This window comes from Brassica napus, chromosome A9, assembly GCF_020379485.1.
Source record: "Brassica napus cultivar Da-Ae chromosome A9, Da-Ae, whole genome shotgun sequence".
Classification (NCBI taxonomy): domain Eukaryota; kingdom Viridiplantae; phylum Streptophyta; class Magnoliopsida; order Brassicales; family Brassicaceae; genus Brassica; species Brassica napus.
The window spans coordinates 39,076,216-39,103,053 of record NC_063442.1 but is presented as its reverse complement, the minus strand read 5'-3'; the positions used below and the strand labels follow the sequence as shown (position 1 = coordinate 39,103,053).

The 26,838-nt window shown below is 28.5% G+C and overlaps 4 protein-coding genes across 4 annotated transcripts; 2 read left to right on the top strand and 2 right to left on the bottom strand.

Annotated features, from left to right (window-relative positions):
* Positions 1-1,332: 1,332 nt before the first annotated feature.
* LOC106363697 (spermidine sinapoyl-CoA acyltransferase-like) lies at positions 1,333-1,797 on the bottom strand. The gene has a single exon (XM_013803398.1). It carries the CDS (start codon positions 1,795-1,797, stop codon positions 1,333-1,335), a length of 465 nt encoding a protein of 154 aa, XP_013658852.1.
* A 7,212-nt stretch (positions 1,798-9,009) lies between these two features.
* Positions 9,010-10,871, top strand: LOC106365164 (GDSL esterase/lipase At2g23540). The gene is made up of 5 exons (XM_013804613.3): positions 9,010-9,431; positions 9,586-9,716; positions 9,808-10,056; positions 10,140-10,395; positions 10,468-10,871. Exons 1-5 carry the CDS (start codon positions 9,128-9,130, stop codon positions 10,689-10,691), a joined length of 1,164 nt encoding a protein of 387 aa, XP_013660067.1. The 5' UTR covers positions 9,010-9,127; the 3' UTR covers positions 10,692-10,871.
* Positions 10,872-11,626: 755 nt separating this feature from the next.
* Positions 11,627-13,713, bottom strand: LOC106363696 (methylesterase 2-like). Its single transcript, XM_048741490.1, has 3 exons — positions 13,176-13,713; positions 12,109-12,243; positions 11,627-12,034 (listed from the first exon to the last, which is right to left on the bottom strand). The coding sequence occupies exons 1-3, from the start codon at positions 13,548-13,550 to the stop codon at positions 11,753-11,755; spliced, it is 792 nt and encodes a 263-aa protein (XP_048597447.1). The 5' UTR covers positions 13,551-13,713; the 3' UTR covers positions 11,627-11,752.
* Positions 13,714-19,936: 6,223 nt separating this feature from the next.
* On the top strand, positions 19,937-21,508 carry LOC106365163 (reticulon-like protein B13). Its single transcript, XM_013804612.3, has 4 exons — positions 19,937-20,086; positions 20,210-20,402; positions 20,517-20,728; positions 21,165-21,508. The coding sequence occupies exons 1-4, from the start codon at positions 20,047-20,049 to the stop codon at positions 21,344-21,346; spliced, it is 627 nt and encodes a 208-aa protein (XP_013660066.1). The 5' UTR covers positions 19,937-20,046; the 3' UTR covers positions 21,347-21,508.
* The last annotated feature ends 5,330 nt before the right edge of the window (positions 21,509-26,838 follow it).

Genomic DNA, 26,838 nt, shown 5'->3' with positions numbered 1-26,838 from the left:
AGACGAATTTAAACAAGTGGAGGCAACTGGATAGAGCTGTTGGAGTGTGGAAACAAGCCAAAGTCACATGATATGCTAAGGAAGGAAGAGAGAAGAGAGTTGTCACTTTCCGAAAGTGACTTTCCCAAATCTGGTCTTCATTAGTTTATTCATCTCCATTTGTTTATTCATTCTCATTGTCTTATTCTCCTTGCTAGATCTATTTATGTAACTATTGTAGACACTAAATCAATCTAAGAAAAAATGTTCCTCAAATATTCTTGTTTCTCTCTTGGATTTTCTCACATACCTCTCTTAGTTCTTCACCAAAATCTCTCAAATAATTCTCATAAACTTTCACTAATTCTCATAAATTTTCATGGTATCAGAGCAACAATCTCTTGAAACCTAAATCTCTTCCGTAAATTACTCTGGTTTTATTTCTCTTTTTCTCTTTAAAATCTCTTATCATTCACACCAGTCTCTCTCCTCTGTTCTTGAACTGTTCTTGAATTTTTCCAGTTCTGTTCTTGTGATTCTTGATGGATCTATAGATGCAGACATAGTATTATGTGTTTTACAGTGTTGGCAAATTAATTGAGGCCAAGGTAATCTATTGTATTTATTGTATATACAATAGATTAATAGGAGCTGATATTATATGTATATTATGCTAATATTTTTAATATTTCATAATAAGGCCGACTTAGAGGGTTACTAACATTGATGGGTTTTCCAAAATTGTCTTCGACCCCATTGGTGTTCCAGAAATTGATGCTTTACGATTGAGGTAATACATGCATTCACTTATTTTGTTAAATAATGTTTTTAATTTCTCTAGATGATCTCTTTGCTATTGCTCATAATATGATTGCAAACGAAGACTTCTGAAGGCATTATTGACAGCAGTTATTTTGTCTCTATTTTTCATTTTCTTTTATTTATAAATTGACCTTTATATTTTATTAGACTATTGCTTATGTTTCATTTAATATTATATTTATAATTTACCTACATGCAAACAAATATACAATTTAATTTTAAAGTTCATCGCATATAAATTTTTATTGACATACTAAAATTCTTAGTTATAATCCGTACTTTCTTACATATATATTTTTTACTATGACTTTAACTTTTATTATGTCTACATATTAAAAGTTATAAAAAAATCTTCTCGCTCCCCGCAGGGCGCGGATTATCACCTAGTCATTTATTATTGGATTAACACTTTTATACTACTTTGACATAGAATTAGCAATAGTCCTTATCAAATTAAAGTACTATAAAAGTGTCAATTTAATCCCAAATGACTATGAAATGTTCGTCCTTATCATATGAAACATAAATGGTTTATGTATCCTGCAAGGCAAAAGGTGGATAACCATCCTTATCCACTCGAAGCTCTGGCAAGAACTTCAGGGCTGTATTTGAGTCAATGTTCTCTAGATACTTCAAAGAAGAAAGCTTCACGTTTGCAGTGGCAACCGTGAACGCCACACCGCCTCCGTCGCTGCCACAGCTCAGCTGAATCTTCCGATCAGTCTCGCGCCGCTTCAAAGTCCCCGAAAGTGGGTAGTAGTAGCCAAGAAGAAGAGACAAAGCCTCCCTAACCAAATATCCCGGCTGGTTATCATCATCAACGACGTTCCTGGCTTTGAAAACGTAACAGGCCTTGTAGATAACTTCGTTGTATGGATCATTGTCAAGTGTTGAAAGGGAAAGAGTATGTGAAGGTATGTGTTTTGGGGGTTTCACCATTTCGATGAGTTTTTTCTCGACCACTAAAGGGATCGATGAGCTTTTTTGAATCGACATGTTTTTTATTTATTTCTAGTTGTTTGACGAATAAAACTCGAAGACGCTTTCTTCTTTTAAAGAGAAAGGCATATGTATACTATATATATATACTGGATTAGCCAGATAAATTTAGTCAATTTGAAATCATTTATTCAGATGTTAATTAGTATTTTGTTTCCTTACGATAAAATGGTTGGCAAGTTAACGTCGGAGATTATAAGAATCTCTTGGCCACGTTATTTTATTGTTAAAGTACTGGCCACGTTAACCTAACATTTTAACAACTGTCATCTATTATGTTTGTTAACGTATTGCCCAACGTTGTACGTATGGATATATTTTTTTTATATATATTATAGTTTGGTCCGCAATATATTGTATTTCCCATTAACAAAAAATATTAGTTTGGTCCGCGGTTTACAGAAAGATTTTGTGTTTACCAAATATTTTATTTAATGTTAATTTTGAAAGAATTGATTGCATATATATATTATGTCTTTCGATGAATATATATTTTTTTTGGGGGGGGGGGGGGGGGGGGGGGGGGAGATTTGCTAAAAATGACTTCAAATTTAAATTTCAGTGCAAATTTATACTGCAAATTCATCAAATGCAAAAATAACTTAAGAGATTAATAAAATTACAGTTTATCCCTTATGACCAAAAAATACTTGTAAACATTTTACAAATATATTCTTGTAAAATATTCTCTGTATAATGAAATATTCTCATGTATTTAATTTTAAAGTGAATTTATAAAATTTATAAAAAAATATTTTGATGGAAAATAAATTTAAACCATGGGATAATTTGCAAAATACCCTATTTAGGATTTGAAATTTGATAATTGCAATTTTTATTTTACTTTTTGAAATATACACTTCCTTGATATGAATTGACGTTTTTACCCAAGATATATAAATTCAAAACTAATAAAAATAATATCATTAAAATAATTTATGTTTAAGATAACTATGTGTGTTGAGATAAATATGTCATAATCTTTCCGAGTTTCTTGTGGGGAAATATTTTCCCATGCCTCCAATTGTTCGTTTCTTTCCACAGAGTGTATTTTTTTTACAGGAATCCGGACCTCTCACTTAGTCCGACTATTTCACCGCGTCCAACCGGAACTAGCGAGGAAGGTCCTGGAGGCCATACGGAAACCATGTTAAATCCGCTGTGGCCGGAGTTCGAACTCGTGATGACGGGCACCTCAGCCGAGGTTCCTTTACCACCAGACCATGAGGCGCGGTTCAGAGTGTAAATTGTAGCTTGAAAGTTGTACCTTACTAGCAGCAATGAGTTATGATTAAGAGTTGTTGTGCTGAGCATGGTTACATGCGCCCTACCTCTGTGTACTGATCTCTTAAAGGGGAGTCAAGACCGCTCATGGAACAATGAAGAAGAACAATATCAAATGTGGATGCGGAAATGACAAGATTTTTTATTTTATACCATACTTCATTCAAATCTTTCACATCAAAACCGTTGTCAGATTAGTCACTGAAATAAAAATTCCATATAATGTGATTATTATGTTACATTGTTTCTCCAATGGCAGATTCGATATGTTTAAGTAGAAACTGATGTAGCTTCTTTCTTAATTCTTCGACTTTTTCACTGGCTTCACATCTGTTTTTTATCAGATCATCGAGCCAACAGTTTACTGCTTTAAGGCTGACAAGAATAGACTCTTTTCCATTTGCTTTTTCCTTCTTCACAAAGAAGGACCCTTTCTTCAGTGAGTTCTCCAAATATTTAAAGAACCATTGGCTTGAAACTCGAAGTAACTCCTCCGCTGAACTCAGTGACTCTTTTAACCTGTTCTTCTTACCTTCAGAATTACTTATTTCAGAAACAGAACTATGTTTTGTTGAAGGCTGTTTGACACCCATGTAAGCTTGGTTTCTTGAACTGGGAAAAACCGGTCACTACAGCATCTTGAACCCAAGCTACTGCATTCTTCTTAGCTCCTACCTCCTAATCTACAAGAACCGTTGTGAGTAAGCAACAGACAGAGTGCTTTGCAAAAAACGTTTTGAACAGATAAACCTTTTCAGAAAAACGTTTAGAACATAAAAGCGTCAAATTCCAAAGTCGTAGCTAGCACGATTTATGTTTAATGAAAGGTTTGTTGTTGTTTAATTAGTTATTTGATTTTATGGTTTAAGGTATTCTTAGAGCATCTCCAAAGAGAAACTCCATTTTGAAGTTTCCAAAACTCTATATTTGAAGTTTAAAATGTTCTTCTCCAAAGGCAAAACTTCAGACTCAACTTCAAAATTATTTGTATTTTATAATATGGTCATTATATTTGTCATAACTAATTTGAATTCATAAAACTTTTGTAAGTAACTAGCACATATATAAACATATCACAACAATATTAATTAAAGAAATATTCTATTATAATTTAAAATTTTAGATAAAAATAACTTAATTAATATTAAACTTCGCAAAATACCATATTATTCCATAAATGATTTTCGTAATGCATATGTGATCTATTAGTGCATTTTGAAGTAAAAATGGCTCTCCTCATTTTTACTTTGTTGAAATCGGGTGATATTGATACTTGTAAATATATCAGATCAAAACAAGAAAGTAAAAGAGAAACATAAAATATTGCTAAAAGACTAATTTATTTTCAATGATATTAATACTCATGAATATATTGGATATGAATAAGAAAGAATTGTACGAAAAAGACAAAAAAAAAACAACAACAACAACAACCATCTTCAGTTAACAAAAAACATTGGACAATATTTGAAAATTTTGAGGTTCCGGATCAAACTTACCTACTACTAGTGTTGTTGTAATATTTAAATTTGTGTAATAGTTATGTCATCATGTAATTTTTAAAAATATTTTTTTGTTAAGTTTCTTTTGTATATTATTGTTTTCCTAGTTAAAATATTTTAAATCTTATTTTGAAGTTTTATTTAATTTTATGTGTAAAATAAAATTTTGTAAACATAATTTAAAATATTTATGAGATATAATTTTTGTAAGGATTAAAATAATAAACAAGAAAATATTTATGGAATATAAATGTGATGTGTGATTGTAAAGAGCAAAATGCAAATAAAAAATATGAAACTTTAAATTTGAAGTTTTGAGTAGTGAAACTCAAATATAGAGTTTCACTCCTCAAAATATCAAATTTGAAGTTTTTGAAATTTCTTTTTGAGAAGCAAAAAACTTCATATTTGAAATTATATAGTGTCTTTTGGAGATGCTCTTACATATAGTGCACTAGAAAAGTTCCGCAATAGTTCTACACTTTTTAAATGTCTTCTAGTGCATTTTATTTTAGAATATTTTCCAAAAAAACTTCCGAAACCGAAAATATTTAATCAAGTCTTAATTTTTACTTTAAGATTTAATATAACTGTACTTAACTAATAATTTATATATGATGTTTATTAGGGTTTGGAAGATTTCCCTTTTATCACTTAAGATTTCTGTAGAAGACCTTACAGTGAAGTCTACTATTACCCAGTCAAATTTTAGTAAAATTTGTGGTTTTCCGGTAACCATTAATTTAGAAATATAACAAATAATTTTTATTAGCTTAAAATTGAAAACCTAAAATTATTATTTCTTCTCATGTACAACGGCGCCTCGTCATTAATTCTTTCTTTTCTTCTCTCATTTATCTGAAAACGAGTGGTGATTGCGGACACAAACAAGGTCAGTGACGATGTTGCCTTCTACCCAATCGTAAGGCTGACCAAGACGACTATAGGCGAGGTCGTCACTTGTCAGAGAGAGAGTTCTGGAGCTGCTTGCTTTGCCTGAAGATGATGTTCCTCGGCTCCTCGCTTCTTGCTTGACATTGGTAAGGTTTATCTTTTTATCTACTGACGATGAGAAATGTTGCATTCACATGTTTTTGTTGACAGTTTGTATCTTTATTCGATTAGCTGGCTTCTAGATGTTCAATGGATGTTCTTATCACAAGACTTCCTTTTTTAGGACCGTTCGTCTATTGTTTTAAGATTTAGTATCTGGTTTTGACACTGTGAAAGGTTATCTCTTTAACCTTCCTGCAAAAGCGGAGAGCAGGGAAACAATCTCTGAGAATGGGCACCAATGGATTGGCCTTGACCTCTCAGCCTCTATGCTTAGTAAGTTAGTGATGTAGCAAAAGATTCTAGGAAAAAGCAACTAGAGCTTGAAAATATTCTTTTCAGTTCTTAATTAAAAACTCTTTCGAAAACCAGTTTCCTTTTTATTAATCAATCATAAAATAAATAAAATTATAGTTTAAAAGACTATATATAATAAAACTATAAAACCCAAACACAATAAAGATTTTATCCTATAAATAATAAATATTAGAGTTTTAAGATTTTATTATCTTGGTATTACTATAAACATAAGACTCTAACACAATAAAGATAACTAGAGTTATAAATAATTTATGACTTTTATTAAATCACTTATAAATGTTTATAAATTCAAACATAAAATTTATAAACTCGTTTATAAATGCTTCTAAATCTATTACTTATATTTATTATGATTTATATACCATATAAAATTATTTCAAACTTTTTAATCTATTTTCTATCTTATTAAAACAGAAACATTATGGCTTTGATTGGCGGCCACAACGGAAAAAAATGAACAAATTGAAAAATAAATTTTCATTTAAAGAACTGAAAAACTAGAATAATATGAACTTTTGTTTATTTTGTTCCTCATAATAATTGCAGATGAAAACATTTCTTTATAAATCCATTCATCCATGAAAAATTTAGAAGAAAATAGTGGAACCCACTTATCAATAATTTCACCAAAAATTTAAACTGATATAAATTTTGAGGAACAAAATATTTACCATAAAAAAATTTCCTTCAACTTGGTCACCAATTAGAGCTTATGTTGGACTAAACCTTTGGTGTATCACTAATGATTAATGAAAACAATATAATTAAATTAAAGTAATTATGGAAACAACATTATACTACTATCTATGCTTTCAAGCAAAATAACAATAATTAAACTTGTGTCCAGCTAATTTAAAACACTATATCCACTTTTTTAATATTAAGGTTTTTATATTATTTGATTAGTAGATGTATTTTTAAGGTTAGATACTAAAAATAATTTCATTTAATATAAAATCAATTAAATTAATTGAATATTTAATTTATATTTTCATAAAATATTTGTTTAAACCTATATAAACTTTCATATTAAACTAAGCATTTATATTTTATAATTGGTAATTTGTCAAAAAAATTATTTATCACACAATCAATCATATAAATTACAAATTTTTATTAAAAATTTATAGCGGAAAAGATTGAAATAATAAAATAAATAATTTAAGTAATATCTTACATTATTTCATATTTAATATAATAATAAATAATATAATAACATTTTTAATACACCAAATATTGATTTCGCAAACTAGATTTTGTTATGTTATATATATAAAAACATAAGTCATTTAAGTGAATTTCGGTTACTATGCTTATAGTAAAATCGTTAAATATTGTTATAATTTTGATGAGAATTTAGATTTTATTTATTTTTATCAATTTAAAATAAAAGGTAATTCTAAAATCAACTATTTCAACTTTTAGATTGGCGTACCTTAATAAGATTAAAAAAATCTTTTTGAATGACGGATTGTATTATCAGGTCATATAATCAAAGAGTTGTAAACAAGGTGAACCACAAAAACTTTTAAAATTTATAAATAATTGTTTGTAAATGGTTATCAATATATTTATAATTGTATAAATGTATATTTGTTGGAATGATCATTGTGTGTAAAAATCACTTTTATATACTATTATTTATTTTGTGTCCATTTACATATTATGAAATAATAAAATCATAAATATATATATATATATATATTAAATCATTGCGTATATAGTTTAATTGGAGCAAGTCATAAATCAAAATAATAATTCTTGTTCTCTTACAATTATTTTATGATAAATAAATTAAAACAATAATTTTATTAATTTTATATGTTAATATGATTAAATTTAAATTAATGATATCAACATAAACATATATTGCATTTTTAATATGAATATTTATTAAATGAGACTTAGTATTCATATAGTACTATGATATTTGTATCTTTGCTATGACAAAAAAAATTAAAATATTGTATCACAAAATTTCTAATGTGTAATTTTTAACAGTTTTAGTAATTTATAATTGCTTTTGATAAAAAAAAATACTCATGATGCACCAGGAAAGTGATGGAGGTCGCTAATTTGTTGCTTCTCTAGCAAGGAGCGAACATAGCCAGGCATGACCGGACCTTGCCACATACGATTGATGGCGGTGATCCCTTGTCACACTAATGGCTATTTCAGAGGCCGCCTTGTTACATGTGCCCGGCACAAATTGCAGGCTGCTTCCAGAAGAGAATTGCTGGAGATAGTTACTGATGGCGCTAGCAGCTCTTTCAGAAGAGAATTCAGACATCACGTTTTTAATTTTCAAATCAACCAGGGCTTTTGCTGACCACAACAAAGCCAAAAGGTCATCCTGTAATGAGGATGCAATGCCACTGAAGGATCTCCTGCTATGGAAAATAGCTTTCCCACTCGAGTCTCTTAAGTAGAAGTTAACACATTTTTTCTTTCTAACTGCAATATCAGCTGGAATATGGAACCTTGTAAAACAAACTTACTATAACTACTTTCTGCAAATTACAAATGAGTGATAAAGTTTCAACTTTTTGAGAAAATTTCCCAAAAATGAGTCTCACCTTCTTGACCAAATTAACACCTAATCTCTTTTAGAGGAACATTCTCTCATTTACTGCAAAATATAGAAATAGTATACGATAAAAACTAAAACATAACTCTGTTTAAAATTATATACTTTGACACACGGTCTCTTTCTCTACAATTTTGTTTGTAACTTTTCCTCCACCTCTACCTCAATTTTGTTACGGTTTACATATATATATATGAATTAAAAAGTAGTAATAAAATAATCTACTGCTGACAAAAAAATACTACTTTGTAGTATAATTTTGGCTGTAAAAATTAAAAAGTGGTAATAAATAATTTTTTGGAATGATGTGCATCTGTAGTTACTTTTCTTCTTGGAAATTGATATTTATTTGTCCAACAAATGTGAACTACTTGGATTAGATGTGACTATATATCCGGAGATCTCAAGCGTCCAACGAATCAAAAGGCTCACAAGCAAAAGGAAAAATTAGTCCACGTTGATGAACCACCACTTGAAAAATCTTGAAGCACAATTTCACAAGTTTCCTTTCGATCCCAACCCCATCTTTTATAATATAAATTTCAAACAGAAGCACCTAAACTTCTCAAAATCGTGAGGAATGGCCACACAAGCTTCTCGTTCAAGAAGAGATATGGACGTGACTATCTTCTTGTTCTCCTTCCTCTTAACTCTCACTGCTCTAGTGGAAGCTGCTGGTCGTGGAGTTTCCAATAATAATAACAAAAATGGCGGATTAGGAGCTTCGTTTATATTTGGAGATTCTCTAGTCGATGCCGGAAACAATAATTATCTACCGACCTTGTCTAGGGCCAATATGAAGCCTAATGGTATCGATTTCAAAGCCTCCGGAGGAAACCCTACCGGTCGGTTTACTAATGGCCGGACCATTGGTGACATCGTTGGTACGTACAACTACAAGTATCTATATTTTGTAACGCATATATATATAGTAAATGATATGTTGCATAAATCATAAGTATATATGATGTTGATGTTTATTTGGTCTACACATGTTACTTTTACTATATATGAACGGTTTGATTTATGATATTTCAGGGGAAGAGCTAGGGTCAGCGAACTATGCGATCCCATTCTTAGCACCAAACGCTACCGGAAAAGCTTTATTAGCCGGTGTTAATTACGCGTCTGGAGGAGGAGGAATCATGAATGCAACCGGAAGAATCTTTGTAAGTTTTAGTCATCTGGATTTGATAATATGTTAAAAATGTATTTTAATTAGACTTCTAATTTTTGTGTAAAAATGTAAATATTTGGTAGGTGAATAGGTTAGGTATGGATGTACAAGTCGATTTCTTCAACACCACACGTAAACAATTCGATGACCTACTTGGAAAGGACAAAGCAAAAGAGTATATAAGCAAGAAATCAATATTCTCAATCACTATTGGAGCCAACGACTTCCTCAACAACTATCTATTCCCACTTCTCTCCGTCGGAACACGGCTCACGGAAACTCCTGATATCTTTATTGACGACATGCTTGATCATCTACGCGACCAACTAACCGTAAGCAAAACCAACACATAGTTGTGTTACCTTTTGTATCGTTACAAGCTTACAGTTAATGGATCTTTATGGTTACAATGCAGAGGTTGTATCAATTGGATGCGAGAAAGTTTGTGATCGGGAACGTTGGACCGATCGGATGCATACCGTACCAGAAAACCATTAATCAATTAAACGAAGACGAGTGTGTGGACTTGGCTAATAAGCTAGCAAATCAATACAACGTTCGACTAAAGAGTTTATTGGAGGACCTAAACAAGAAGCTTCCCGGAGCAATGTTCGTGCATGCAAATGTCTACGATCTGGTCATGGAACTCATTACTAACTACAAAAAATACGGTAATATTCTGGGTTTATTCTTCTATAACTCACACACACATTACTAACATACGCACGTTTTATACCTTGAAGGGTTCAAAACTGCCACAAAGGCTTGTTGCGGTAATGGAGGACAGTATGCGGGTATAGTACCGTGCGGACCGACTTCGAGTTTGTGCGAAGAAAGGGATAAGTATGTGTTTTGGGATCCCTATCATCCGAGTGAAGCAGCAAATGTTATCATCGCGAAGCAATTGTTGTATGGTGATACTAAAGTTATATCTCCGGTTAATCTCAGCAAACTTAGAGATATGTGATTTGATTGTCTGCTGAACAAAGCGTCTCCTTGGAGATTCTATAAATATTTTTCTTGCATTTACGTTTGTTATACGCAAAGCTAAGATCCATCTTTGTATCATTGTATGTGTTTGTGTTGTGTTTACTTTTAGTGAGAATTCTTTTTTTTTTGTCAAGATATATGATAGAAAATTCGAAAATGTATTTGTCAAAAATGTGAACAAATTTCTGGTTCTCCTTCTACATTGCCTTCTTTACTTTCTGCATCTTGGTTTAATCTTAGACGGTTAGTTTCCCACGTATACTCTTTGTACATTGACTATTAGTTCTCTGAGATCCAGAGAATGCCAAACCAACACTACATTAACTGTTAGTTTTTTTTTTCTCTCTTAAAGCATAGAAAGCAATAAACGTCTTGAATTTTAGAAATTTCCATTATTGAACACACACTTTATCGCATCTAATCTACAGTGTTCCTTATTTTTTAGGATATGCTCAGAGCCTCAGACAGAGTGACGGAGCATTAGTTTTCTAAGAATATGCTTAAAAGAATACAGAGCATTAAAATGATTATTTTGAGCAACTGAATGTCCCACAATATGCTCGGGCAGAGTGACATATTTCTGTAAGGACATTTATGCTTTTAATTACTTATTTGTCTATCTCTTTAATTACTTACGAATTATTATTGATGAAGTAACTACCAGTGATAATGTATCACTTTTTACCCCAGGTACTTCATTTCTGACCGAAGAAGAAGTCCATGTGCCGTGGCAGAGCCCATGGGCGAAGACAAACCGCTTCTTGTACTCCTTACCTATTATTTTATGTGATACTTCTGCATCTTGGCTCAACACTTATATAGACGACTTTCTCACATATACTTTCTGTATAGTACTGATTGTTAGTTTTTGGTCGTTCTCTTAGATCTAGAGAATGCCAAACCAACACTACATTGACTGTTAAGTTTATTTTAAATTATGTCAAACATTTAAACGCGATAAAAGTCTTGATCTTTAGAAAGACCCATTTGCAGGACAACACTTATTTGTATCCAAATACATTTTCATAACAAGATAATTTAAGCTAATTTTTCCGCGATTTCCGAGAGATAGTCACTTAGTAACTGAGGCTTGCAGAACATTGGCATATGATCTGTGTCCTCCATCTCCTTCACTAGTTTCGTCGGAAAATTATCGATCATCCACCATTGAATTTCTTTTGTAAGTGTTTTGTCCTCTTTGCACACAATGTAAGCTCGAGGAACAGATCCATACCCTTTGTCCGAAAAGTTCTCCACCTTGGATAAATCGTTGATGAACAATGATCCGGGCCTCTTTAAAAGCAATCCAAGCTCAATATCCTAAATCAAGATTACCATATACATGAGTATTTATCATTTTATCATGATATGTTGATGATGATACATCAAATTACCTCAACAGGAGAAAGTTGATAGAGAGCGTGCTTCATGAACTCAGTGCTGAAAGACATTGACACACCGGAATTGTCTGAGCCATATGGTTTTAACTCCGAGCCCAACCATGCTTCTGGTGGCGTCTCCCGTTTAAACTTGTACGTGATCATAGAGTTAAAATTTAGATTTATCTTTCTGGTTAAAGACAACTAAATTATAGAATGATATTACGGTAAAATTTTAACCACTATGAAAGTACACTACTTGGACTTTTAGTAATATAGGTGAAATTAAACTCATTGTACCCACATACACGTTCAATGGGGGCGAAATAGAATATGTGAGATATGTGACATATACGTTATATATTTTAAATATAAATGGTTACTGCATATACACACCACATATCATAAAGACTCCAAAAATGGAGATCTACCCCACGAGTTATGAAGACTCCAGAAAGGGAAAATCTATATGTATCACATCCTTATCAGTTTTATCTTGGGTGATTGGTTAGGACTATTATAGGTATTGAATAATGTCCGTACAATTTACGATGTTGAATTTTGGGTTTGCAACGTGTTTGTCATTTTGTAAATAAACTAATATATATTTTTCCTAATCTTAGCAAAAAGAAAAATCATAGTGGTAAATTGATTGTTTTAGAAGAGCAAAGGTAATAAAATTGTAAATTGTAAGTGCCAACATGTATCACATCAAACTAAAGATATATCTAACATCATATATATAAGAATGACAAATTCATTTAAAGCTACTTTTGTTTTAGGATGAAAATTCATAGTTCAAAAATTAGGATCAGAGCTATGGATCATATGGACGATTTCCCACGTCATACTGGCCCATCTTGTAGTGATATTTCTTAGATAAGCACAAGATAACATATAGAACTAATAATTATATAGAAGTAAGTATTGCGGATGAAAATAATTAATGTCTAGATAGTTTAAGCTCCTACGTTATAATTACTTTTATTTAAGCTCGTAATTACTTCTGTTTAAATTTTCAAATCTTAGAGATTTGGCTCTAAACAGGAAAAAAGTAGTTGTCGTTAAAAACAAGATCGAACCTTATCCACGACGAACGATGGTGAGTGTTTGGTATCGGGCATGAAAGCAGTCACGAAGACTGAGACAGAGATTTTGTCTGGAAACTTATCCATGGCCATGGTTAAGCTGAACCCTCCAAAGCTATGACCAACGAGCACAACCTTCTCATCACTTGGTAATGAGGCGATGAGCTGTATCAATGGCTCAGAGTATTGTTCGCATGTGGAGATCTCAGTGATAGACCTGGTTGTGTCTATACCCGAAGCAGCTAGGTCTAAGGCGGTTACGCGGTGGCCGGAGGCCTCGAGAAGCGGCTTAACCTTGTACCAGCACCACGCGCCGTGGCATGCACCATGTACTAGCACGAAGTGCTGCTGCTTCTTTTCCTCACCCATTTTTTTTCTTCTAAACCTTTGATTTTGTATATTATTTTCTACTCGTCACAGACCGACACCACACAACATATATAAAGAGATTTTCTCTCTCTCTAAATGCCGATACGTCAGCCTTCTGTTACTAGTTCACTTCAGTTTATTTTCCAAAATCACAATCCACATCAGCACAATTTTAAAGCAGCTTTTTCTAAATATAAATAGTTTGTGATTTTGTAACTACATATGAGAATCCTCTAGACATTATTTACAAATTGATTCTAACACATGTACTCTCTACCATCAATTCCACTAAATAAATCTGATATGACATGCTAAAATGATGACATGGTTCATGGTTAAATGTAACAAGAACAATTACATTTAATGTTTATTTGTATTTTTGTTAAACATTTTAGATTATGGTAGTAAAGTATGCATCAAAATTAAATTAAATCTATTCAAATATGATATTAAATCATATAATAATATTTTCAAATTTTAAAATATTTTTTTAATAATTATATAATTTTATTACTAAAATTTTTGCAAAATTTTTATTATTATTTTAAAAGCATAAATTTTGATCGTAATATCATTAGCTTTTTTATATATCCACAAATTTTAGAAATACTTTTTAGTTGTATTTTTTGATAATTATATAACTTTTATATCATAATTAATTTTATACAAGTTGATTTAATATATTTTATCCAAAAAATAGATAAAATATCTGTCTAAGATTATAATCTTAAATATATACATATCTATTCTTAAATATGATTTATAATAAACAATTTTTTTATTTCATCTTAATTTTATGTTCAATTCAATCAAATTTATATTAAAATATTACCAAAATAATAAAATCTAAAATAATAATAAAATATTTTAAATGTAATTTAAATTTATAATTTTTATTACTGCACGTGATGTAGAAAAACACCTAATAGATTATAAATTTAGTGAATTTAAATGTTTGATAGATATGATTACATATGAAAACCAAACTATAGACTAAATAACAAATATTCAACTTATGGTGAATATATCAAAATACGAAAGAATAAGTACAAAAATATGAACTTTTTACATGACGATTGAATTTTTATTTTTGTTTATATTTTTTTACTTAAGTTGGAAATAATATCAAAACCTTATAAACTCTAACACCGATAAATCCCCAAGTTGATCGTCCAATCTGCATTAAAATTGTCACAATCAAATATGCTGATCAAGATATGCTCTGAGCTTGCAAATTTGGTTTGTATAGTTAGTTCAGTTTGGATAATTCGTTTTTTGGTTAGTTCGGTCCTTACAAAATCTTGCCAAACTGAATAAAAGATTAATTCAATTTGGTAATTATTTAGTTTTGTTTTCAATTTTTCTACCAAACTAAACTGAAGTTTTTTTATTTTGGTCAGATTTTAGGTTTTAGTTAAAATTTTGGGTCATTTTTATCAGGTTTGGTACTTTGGTTAGTTCAGATATTTCGATTAAATTGGTTCAATATTTGGATATGATTTTGGTTTAGTATGGTATAAGTTCAAATTATTTAATTAATAAAATTCTAAGAAAATTAAAAATAAAATCAAAATAACTGATCACTGATCTGAATCGATAACCAATTTTTTTTAAAATGTGTGAATTGAATTATTAATTAAAGTTTAACTGAAAACTAAATATTGTGGTTCAGTTTTGGAAGTTCTGTGGGGTTAGTTTTCGCAGTCCTAAGAACAACATTACTAGTAAAACATTTTTTTGCCAATAAAATATTATTATTTAAAAATGTATTATTAAAATTTTAAATTAATTAAATTATTAAATTAATTAAAATGGCGCACATAGAGAATCCCTCAAATATTATTGAAAGTATTTTGCACATGTAAAGTTTATCAAAATAAAATTTTCTTTCTCCTCTATTTTTTTATTTTTATTATTTTGATACTGAAATGTTAGATATCAAACGATAATAAAGAAAATTGTTTTTGAAAACCAACGACGATAATGATTTTCTAATGGATTGGATTATCACTAAGTCACACTATATCCAACGTAACTCATATAATAATAACACAAAAAGTATGAGATCATAACATATTTTGTGTAATGGAACCCACGTACAGCTAAGTTTTGCTAACGAAACCGCATGGCCGGACCTGAATAGAAACTTATCAAGCATGTGCTATGTGTTTGAAGCCCGACAAAAAATATATATGTTTTAGAGTTAATAATAAAAATAAAGAGCTTGTGGTTTTACTGGTAACATTGTTCTGAGTGTGAAATTGGACTCGGTTTTAAATCACTCCGACTGTATATTTTAATATTTTCATTGTTTTCTATAAACAAAATAGCCAAAAATATTTTTTGCTTGTGGGTCAGTATTTTTCAGCGCAGCCCTGCGAAACCGTCACTGATTTTGTCTCCTAAATATATAGACAAAACGGCTATTTTCATGACTGGCTGCACTAACTCGTGATAAAAAAGATTATACTCTTATTGATTGGGTTGCAAGTCGTTACCATTGTGATTTGAAACGCATCCCTGAAAATCACGGAAGTGGCTTTATGCTATAAACGACACGCTCGTGGTCTAATTAATAATAAAATTAGCGATAAATGAGTCTAACGGGACCTTTGGCCTTTCCGCAAAACAGAGCGTTAAGAGGTGGCTAAGCTTGGCCTCAGTGTAGAGAGATCTCAAGTTGTTCCGAATACGAACATGGAGTTCTTGTCCTAAATATCTTCTTGACCATATTTGTGACCTCACATTCCAGAAGATTTTAGAACCATTTATACTAGATTTGATATAGATATAAATATAGGTGTGTTGTATCATGCACGACGAATAGTAAGTGTTGATTAAAAATCATATTTTAAATCTAACTGGTTTCGTTAGACATAATTTCAATTTATTTTGTTCTATAATTAATCCAATTTTTCAATATAATAGTTTGGTGTCTGGCTGCTCTTATTTCTTTTCTGTAACAGCTCATATACACGCATTAACTTGCTTAAACTCGGGTTGTGGCAGTGATATCATCAATACTAAACAAGTAGAAAACATCAATGTATGTGGTAGGGTATCTACATTATTTTTATCGTTGTGCCCTTTTCCATCTTGTAGCAAGAGTTGCCTTTTGTATCTATTATCTAGGGGTGGGCGTTCGGGTACCCGTTCGGGTTCGGATCGGGTATTTCGGATTTTCGGGTATTTCGGTATAGAGGTGTAGAACCCGTTCGGGTATTTCTGTACTTCGGGTCGGGTTCGGGTATTTTTAGTTCGGATTCGGTTATTTTGGATCGGGTTCGGATTTTTAGATTTTGAAAAAAAATTTAAAATTTTCATTTCTCAAGTTTCTTGTATTTAAAAATATAACTTTCAGTTAACTATTTTTTTTATTTTTAATAGATTGAATGATTAATAGATTTGGACATAATATTTTAAAACTAAAAAGACAATAATTTAGTTTTTTTTTTTAATTTTGGATGTAACTTTTTGTTAATTTTTGAAATAAAAAATTTGACATGCATTTTAAGTGAGTAGCAAATCATTTTTTCGTAATTATATATATATATATATATATCACATGAATTTAAAGTATGTATAATATCAATATAAATATTTTATATAAAATGAGCGATGTAAACTAGAAATATAAAGTTAATTATTCATATGTTCGGTTATCTTCGGATATCCATTCGGATTCGGGTATTATCCGTTCGGGTTCGGTTATCCAATCTCTCCCTATTCAATACCCGTTCGGGTATTTTGCTATTTCGGTTCGGATTTCGGTTCGGGTTTTTCGGATCGGGTTCGGGTGCCACTTCGGATATCGGGTAAAGTGCCCACCCCTAGTATGTGGCTATTAGGCCTGAGACAGATCGGGTATCCAGACAATTTTAAGGTATTCGGATCCGGATCCTTATCCGGCGGATTTGTACTTTTACTATCCTTATCCGGATCCGGGGTTCTTAGATATCCGGATGTCGGATATCTTTCTAAAAACTGTAATATCCGGCGGATATTCGGATCCAGATTTGAATCCTTAAAATAAATAAATAGATAATATTAATATATATAAAATATTAAAAATATTTTTTTAAAAAAATATAATGTTTTTAATTATTTCTTTGTATAATATAAAAAATTTTACATAAAATTTGTATATACTATTATAAAAATAAAAATATATTAAATAAAATTAACTTTTATATATAGATATAACTATTTTTGAAATAGCTATTAATAAAATTTACGGATCTGGATATCCAGACTAAAATATTAATATATTTGGATCCGGATCCGGTTTTGACGGATCCAACATTTTACTATCCGGATCCGGATTCGACCTCTCCGGATATCCGGATTTTCGGATCAGATCCGGATCATTAATCATATAAGAATATTATATACATATATATATATATATATATATGTCATTATTAAAAACAATAGTTTGATTTCCTCTTTCTTAATAATATCTTGATTTTATATTTTTTACCAAACCATATGAATATGAAAAACAAAGTATGTATAATTTTCTAATATGGATATTTTATATATAAAATAAAAACGTGAATTCAAAATTAGTTTTTATGTTTTGCTCTCCCGTTAATTTTTTAAAAGGACTAATTATAAAGATATTCATACTAATGTATTGATCATTATTAAAAATAATAGCTTGATTTCCTTTTTTTCTTAATAATATTTTGATTTTTTTAGTATATTTTCGTACCAAACCATATAAATATGAAAATCAAAAGCTATAATTCTTTTTAATATGAAGATTTTATAGATAGAAAAAAAGCGTGAATCCAAATTAGTTCTTTGTGTGCTACTCTTATGTTAATTCTTAAACGGTTAATTATAAGGATATTTATAATAATATATTAATATATATATTATTATTTGTGATTTTTTTTGGCATTCGAACTTTCACGTTAAAAATAGAGTGGTTAATATGGTTTATACGTTTAGTGAATAAAATATTTAAATTAGTCAAAACATAAAAGCAATTTTATATTTATTTGATTCAATTTTTAATTAAAATTAATAATAATAAAATGATCTAAAATCTAAAAATATATTTAAAAATAAAAAGATAATTCATATATACATAGTGTTGTTATCCGAAATATCTTTAATAAAAATTAAAATTAAAAACAGAAAATACATAAATAAATATTAATCAAGTTAAAGAATTTTAATTTTATATAATTGGAAGTATAATATTGAATAATTTCTAAGATTTATTTATTAATAACAAATATAGTATACAATGAATTTTAAAAAAAACTATAATACTTAAGCATTTTCAAATAGAAAAAAAATTATCATTATTTTATTTTAATTAGTAATGCATGTATTAATAAGTAATTATAAAGTATTTATACTTGCATTTGTTATATATAAATTTCACGATTAAAAATAATAGTTTGATTTTTTTCTAAAATAATGGTTTTGATTTAGTTTGCATTTTCTATAGTTACCAACCCATATAAATGTGAAAATAAAATATCTATAACCTTTTTAAGATAAATATTTTATTTATAAGACATAAACATGAATTCAAAATTAAATTTAAAAATTTCTATAATGTTGTTTGAAAACAGTTTCATAAATCTAAATGTTAGTGTATTTTAAAAATGGTGGTATCTGCGTATTATAGTTCAAGCAATTTCTTTTTTTTTTGTCATAATTTTTAGATCATAGATTTGGTTGATAAGTGTAATAATTTTTTCACTTTTATGATTTTCTAAAGTATCAAATCTCTTCCACATGCTTTATACACTTTTAAAAAACAATTATATTTAAAAAAATAAAGTATTGGTGTTTTGGTTTTGAAAGATTAATGAGTAAATCATGAAGTTTTCTTAAACCTATACTTCAAATTTTAGAGCATTAAAATCTTTAACTATAACAACTTAGAGCATTAAAATCTACAACTATAACAACAGAAAAATCTATAATCTTAATTCTACAGCAAAAGAAAGATAAATTAAGGGACAAAATTGTAAATTTTGTCTATTCATTGACCACTTGCTATGGTGAACTCAGAATCCATGCAATCCGAATTACAACCATCGGATATGGATATGTGGCTTCTGTCCAAACATCATTGATTCTGCATATACTCATAAATCGGATTTTGTTTTCTAAAGATATAAATTATTTTTTTCCCGAAGCTCTATCGGTTATCAAATTAATACAATTCAATCCTTTACTTTCATATCGAACCGTCCAACATATTTTTGATAAAAAAGAAAAGAATTTGATAAAGAACCGTCCAACATATTTTCGTCAGTTCAAAAAAAAAAATATTTTCCGTAAAACGAAACACATATCAACTTTGCATGGCTCCCACGTCACCGCAAAGTCACCACGACGTGTTACATCAAGAACTAATGAAGAAACTTTTTTCACACACACACCATTCTCTAGAATCCTTTCAAATATATACATCGTAAGCTATTATTTTCTTATTTTACTACCAGCATCATCTATTACCATAACAGACATGGCCAACGATGTGTCCAAAGATACATCACCTAAATCTGGTAAGAACAATAGTCTGAGAAACATAATGCTAAAAACTAGAAAACCGACACTAATTTGATCTGAACGTTTTAGACATCATTTAACTCTGATATCTTCTTCGTTATGTTTCATGAATTACATAGAAGATACTACTTTGGAGGACATATACTTATGGAGGAGGAAGAAACTAGCCTTCTCTGTACTTCTTGTCTCAACAGCGACGTGGGTTTTGATCAATATTTATGGTTTCAGTTCTATAACCATTGTTTCTTGGGCAGCCATGGCCATCGTCTCTATGGTCTTCCTTTGGGGCAGTTTACTTCGCCTTCTCAGCAAGTATTCAAATAATTCCTTCTCAAACAGTTGGGCATGTTGAAAGCCGTTCATGAATTAATTTATATATTCTGAGGAAAGCTGTTTTAATTTTTGCGTTTATTAACTTTCGGACAGGGTTGAACCGGACTTGTCAGGGTTAGAAGTGTCAGACGAGTTTGTAGCAGAGATGGCGAGGTCGTGTCGAAAGCTAATGGAAGAAATGGTTGGATGGATGTTCACGGTCGGTGCTGAGAGTGAATGGTTTGTTTTCGCTAAAACCATTTTGGGGTTCTGGATCTTGTCAAGAATAGGAAACCTTCTCGATTTCCATACTTTTCTCTTCATCGGTACGTAAGTATTTATAAGATCTGCAATATCGACCGTCCCATTAGGTAAAGAGTATAACCCATTAGGTATAGTATAACTCGGTAATATTCCAAAATTTTAACTTTACTTAACATAAATAAGACTATCAGATTCTTAAGCTGATCATTTATGCTATACGCCAGATTTGTCTAATGGTTTGTATCACCACCTTGGTTTAAACATACAAACAAAACAAAAGGTCGAACTTGATCAAACATGATAGTATGTTTTGTTTTACGTTGCTTTTGATTAAGCAAGCATTTGACTTATGTTTTTAAGAAACTAGCAACATTAGGAATATTGTACGAATATGGTATAAGTAGTGGGAGAAGATTATTATTACCTGTCTTGTTACCGTTTCAACCATAGTACTACAAGTAATAAATCTACTACTCCTTTACTCTTTGGTATATGTAGGGTTAGTGATCGGCTTAACGGTTCCGAAGTTGTGGGAGAAGCATGGAGATCGACTACAAAAGCTATCGAGGAATCTTAAAGATAGATCAAATGAAGCATATGATAACAGTCGTGAGAAGATTTTGAAAATGAAGAACAAGTTACAGCATGGTACAGAGGATAAAGTTAAAAAAGCAGAGTAAATGGTACCTGGTGTTTTGTTTTGTACAAAAATGTTACCTGTCTTGTAAAGCAAAAGTAATGTGTAAAATGTGTAAACAAAATGTAGTAGATTATTATTACCTGTCTTGTTACCATTTCAACCATAGTAAGAATCTGAGATGATGAAAACATTGTGAGATCGATGTTTACCCTTCCAAAGTAGATTCAGTCTCATTAAGTCTAGGCATGGGCATTTTATCCGGATCTATCCAATTCGGAACTGATTCGAAAATACAGGTTCGGGTCCAGAATCGGAACCGAGAATTTTATCCTAGGTCAACTAATAGAGGATCCGCGAATAGCAGGTTCGGGTCCAGAACCGATCCGGGACCCGATCAGGTATTTTTGGAACCAAAAATATTAAAGTTAATGAGTCTTGAAATCCGATGCACCTACCCTTTAGTCCTTTACACTTTTCCAGTTTTCTTTGTATATTGTTTCCATTTTTCCTAAAAAAACAATTGAGAAAAGAAAATTGGGATTTACTAATCTATAAATACGAAAATCAAGCAAATAACAAACTGGAATAAGAGAATCCAACATTTCTCCTCCATCAAAAACGTCCAGAAATCAATCCCAGGTTTGACTTGATGTGTAATTGCGTATAATTACATGTTTATTGTTCAAGTTTTCACTTGATCTTTGACGTGTTGTTTGTTGTTCAAGTTTGTTCTTATTGTTTGTTGTTCAAAATTTTGTTCTGTTCATATTTTTTTTGTTCCGAGTTTGTTTATGTTTTCTGTTCAAGTTCGCTCTGTTGTTCGACTTTGATTTGATTATGTTGTAACTGTTGTTCTTGGTGTGCCTTGCTTTATAATTTAGTTATTATGTTATTCGACTTTGACTTGACTTCTATAAGTTTGACTTGTTTTTTGTTGTCGTGATTAAGAGTATGATGATGATCTTTGCTTTTTTTTTTCTGTTTTGGAATGGAAACTTGATAAAGTGTTGTGAGCAAAAGAATGGATAATGTATTTGGTGTACTACACTACTGTAGGTTTTCAGATTGTTTTTATTATCATAGATATTGTATTATGTTCGAGTAAAATTAAAGGTTTTATGTTCGGGTATTGCAGGTTCATGGGTATAATTAGATCCGAAACTCATATTTAGACCCGAAAATATGTGGAATTGACCCGAAATATCAGAAACCAGCCCGAAAAATGTGAAATTTATCCGAACATGGACTCGAACTACCTGGAACCGACCCGGCACAATAAATACCCGAACCGACCCGGATCCGATAGGACCCGACCCGGAACCGACCTGGATTTTTTTAAGTATCTATATGAGTCTAAAATTCTAGGACCCGAAAGACTCGGATCCGATAAAACCCGATTCGAATCCGACCCGGATGCCCAGACCTTAAGTCATTAAGTAATAAATATTTTGTTGGGCCAAGCGTGTTAGTGCTACAAAAATATATTGTATTAATGCAGTTCAGGGCAGCCCAAGAGAAGAAGAGGAAAGGAAACGAAAGCCGTTATCAGTCAGGTTTCGACCCTAGAGACCTGTGGAAATGGACCAGAAATAGACCACAGTTTCGGTGAGCCACTTTTAGACCATTTCTAATTCAGTTCTATTTTTTTCTATTTTTTTTTTCTAAATTTACTCCAATGGTTGTTTTTATAGTAGAACTACTCTATTATAGAAGAAAATACAGAGAAAAAAATAGGATTAGGTTAGAGAAACCATAGAAACATTTAAATTGAATTATATATTTTTCTATGCTTTACCATATTGTGCATATTTACTACATGCTATGCTTGTTCGGCAACATTTGTTCTGGCCAAAATGGTTTAAATTACACCAACCACATTTATTTTGTCTCATATACTTGCCTTATTTCGGCCATTTAAATATTATCATCAGTTTATTATTCTTTTATAACTAAAGAAAAAGTAATAAAGAAATTGCTTAAAATATCATATATTAGTATTTATTTATAAAAATAATTTCAACTGAAAATATTATGATATTTAAGTTTTAAAATATAATGATTACTATTTAAGGTTTAGTATTTAAAGAGTATAACTAGATTTCGATCCGTACAACCGTGCAGGTGTTTATTTTTATTTTATATACATAAATATTTTTTACATCATTTTACGGTATATATATTTATTTAACAAATTATTATATGCATTAAAAACATATTAAATATTATTTTTGTATTAAATTTATATTCAGTTTTGACCCACCGACCTTCAAAACTAAGTTTTCTATTAGCAATATTTTTACATTTATTTATTTCAGATAATATATTATTATATATACAAAAGTCTAAGATATGTCAATTTTTATACATGTATTATATAGTTTTTGAATGTTAAGTCGTTATACCATCGTATTATATTTTTAGCTTAAATATTTTATATTTATAAAAACTGTTTTTATAAATTTATCAATTTAGTATAATATTATCATATTTAGTTCAATATAATAATCTCATTTAATATGAACTATTATTATTATAAAATGATAAAAAGGTAATATTTATTTTATAAATGATAACTAAATATATATATATATATATTAATGCATAATAATAGTTCATTATATATATATATATTAACGCATAATAATAGTTCATTACTAATTACAAAATTAGTTGAAATATTCACATAAAATATTTTTGAAAATTAACATAATGTTATATTATTTTCAAAATATTTGTTAAAACAATTATATATATATATATATATGTATATATTTATTTATATTTATATTTAAAATAAGAAAATATCATGCATAAATGATTTGTATTATTAACTTTGATGAAATACAAGTTAATTTATATACGTGTATTATATAGTTTTATAATATTAACATGTGTTATCTACATATTACATTTCGAATATAAATACTTACAAAAATAAAATATATAAAATTAATAATTTAATATAATTTAATTATATTTAGCACAATATAATAATTAATAATTTCTCTTAAAATGATTGATTATGATTATATAATTGATAAAATGATAGAATTTATATTTTAATATTATAACATAACAAATTTCAAAATTAATGAAAATGTTTACATATAATTTTTGAAAATTAAGAACTTGTTAAAATCTTTTAAACAGACTTGTTAGAACTTTTAAAATATATATTTATATTTAAAATGAAAAAATATCAAAAGATATTATGATTAACGTAGTTCAAAGATTCTATATATTATTAGTCTTAATAAAATATATTTAATAAAAAATTAAAAGATGGTCCAAATTATAAAACAATACATGAAAGAATTCATTACTTCTACTTTAATAGATAATATAGACTATAATTAGAAATTTGAAGAAAATAATATACAATTTTTTTATAATAAAATCTTAACTAATATTAATTTATAATAATATTAGAGTACTAATCACGAAATTAATCAATGATTCATTTTATAATAATATTTAAAATATTTAATATGATTTTGTAGATTTTTTTTTCTCAAGATATTTTTATAATTAGAAAATAAGACAATTTTATAGGTGAGTTGTTATATATGTCAATTATTTAAGATGTGATATCTTAATGATGTCATTATGCTAATTATAATTAAATGAAATATAATTTTCTAGAGAAGGTCTATTTTAAAAAAAAAATCACACATAAAAAGAAATTGTGACTTTTGTTTTAATATAATAGATTGTATGTAAATTTATAATTAAATATCACATATTTCTAAATAATTTAATAAAGAAGTTAGTTAATTTTTTCATAGATAATTTAGATAATTATAAAAATGATCATCTTTTATAGATAAATTTGAAAAGAAATATCAGGTTTATAGTAAAATTAGAAATTTTCAAAATAACATTATCCACAACACATTTATATTAACTTAAATCTTGATTATAAACAATAACTAGATTTTAACCCGCACGTTCGTGCGGATATTTTTTTCATTTTATAAATACATTAGATATTATTATAAATGTTTTAAATATAAATTTTTTATTTTAGTATTATATATTATGTAACTCTATAATATTATTGTTTATATTTTTTATTCAGCATTATTCATATATAGTGATTTTAATGCATTTTACTTTTTTATTAATGTTTATTTCTTACTAATATATTTTTGAGTTAGATACAATAAAATAACAATATGAAATAATTAAATAGAAAACCTCCTTCAAAATATGTTTTTCTTTAATTTTATACATTTTGTTATAATACATTTTTTAAAATTTTAAAATTTATATTATAGAAAATAAATATGTTCAAGATAATTTATATTTGCATGGTCTGTTTAAAAAATATACTTTAACATATATTAATTTATTATTTTACAGAATTTAAGTAAGAAAATTTTGTTTAAATATTACAGTCCTATTATTTTAGTAAATTTTATACATAGTAGCATCTATCATATTATTTTACTTAATTTTAATGTATTAAGATATTTTTTGGATGCTATGATATTTAGTTTTTTTTTTTAATTATATTTTCAAAATATTCGATTGCTTTAATTTTTACAATATATATAGTTTGTTTTTTTCTATGGTGCATTTCAAAAAGTTATTCTTTATTATCTGTGATTTAATATTTTGTAAAATTTGAAATATTATCATTTTGAGTTTGAATATTTATTTTTAAAATTTATATTTTGTCAAGTAAACTTTGAAAAATTACAGTACTATATTTGAGTTTGGAAGATTACATTTTGAATTTGTTTTTGTTACTACATTAATACATTGTTTTATAATAAAAAAATATTTAAATTTTTGGTGATATTTTCTAAATTTTCTCAACAGATTTTGTTATAATTAAGAAAAAATTATAATTAAAATTTCTTCTGAACTACTAAAATTTCATAGTTTTCTAATAACATTCTAATAACATTCTAATAACATATTTTTAAATAGTATATGAATTAATGGTTATTATATAATATTATATCTTTTTATATAAACATTTTAAAAAATATATTGTCAAGAGTTTCAAAATAAATAAAAGATAATATATAGTTGTAGATATAAAAGTTTAACATATCTTAATAAATTTATTTTTGTACAAAAATATTATATAGTTTACGAATTTTAACTCATTTTAATGATGAGTGATGATTTATTTAAATGAAACAATTAAAAAATAAAATTTGTTAATATACCTATTTAATATAATTTTATCATATTTAGTTCTTATATAACTTCTATTTTTATATAATACAGAATCTAATTATATAATTTATTTTTCTTTTTTTTATAATAAAATTTTAGTTAACATTAATTTATACCAATATTATATTATTAATTACAAAATTAATCAATATCTTATTTTATAAAAATATTTAAATTTTAAGTAATATTTTGTTAGATTTTTTCTCAGCAGATTTTGTTATAATTTAAAAATAAAATTCAAATTTATTGTTGGTTTATTATTAATGTAAATAATCAAAGAGTAATTGGCGTAGATGCACCGAGAAACCTATGTAATTTGCCATATAACCTTGTTTCTTTTTA

Bases quoted from the DNA above. Each gene is read 5' to 3' on its own strand.
- LOC106363697 (XM_013803398.1), bottom strand. From the start codon at position 1,797: ATGTCGATTCAAAAAAGCTCATCGATCCCTTTAGTGGTCGAGAAAAAA.
- LOC106365164 (XM_013804613.3), top strand. From the start codon at position 9,128: ATGGCCACACAAGCTTCTCGTTCAAGAAGAGATATGGACGTGACTATC. The intron at 9,717-9,807 runs GTAAGTTTTAGT...AATATTTGGTAG, and splicing joins ATGCAACCGGAAGAATCTTT to GTGAATAGGTTAGGTATGGA. The intron at 10,396-10,467 runs GTAATATTCTGG...TATACCTTGAAG, and splicing joins TACTAACTACAAAAAATACG to GGTTCAAAACTGCCACAAAG.
- LOC106363696 (XM_048741490.1), bottom strand. From the start codon at position 13,550: ATGGGTGAGGAAAAGAAGCAGCAGCACTTCGTGCTAGTACATGGTGCA. The intron at 12,244-13,175 runs GTTCGATCTTGT...ATCACGTACAAG, and splicing joins CATCGTTCGTCGTGGATAAG to TTTAAACGGGAGACGCCACC. The intron at 12,035-12,108 runs GTAATTTGATGT...ATCTTGATTTAG, and splicing joins ATCAACTTTCTCCTGTTGAG to GATATTGAGCTTGGATTGCT.
- LOC106365163 (XM_013804612.3), top strand. From the start codon at position 20,047: ATGGCCAACGATGTGTCCAAAGATACATCACCTAAATCTG. The intron at 20,403-20,516 runs GTATTCAAATAA...ACTTTCGGACAG, and splicing joins TTACTTCGCCTTCTCAGCAA to GGTTGAACCGGACTTGTCAG. The intron at 20,729-21,164 runs GTACGTAAGTAT...TGGTATATGTAG, and splicing joins CCATACTTTTCTCTTCATCG to GGTTAGTGATCGGCTTAACG.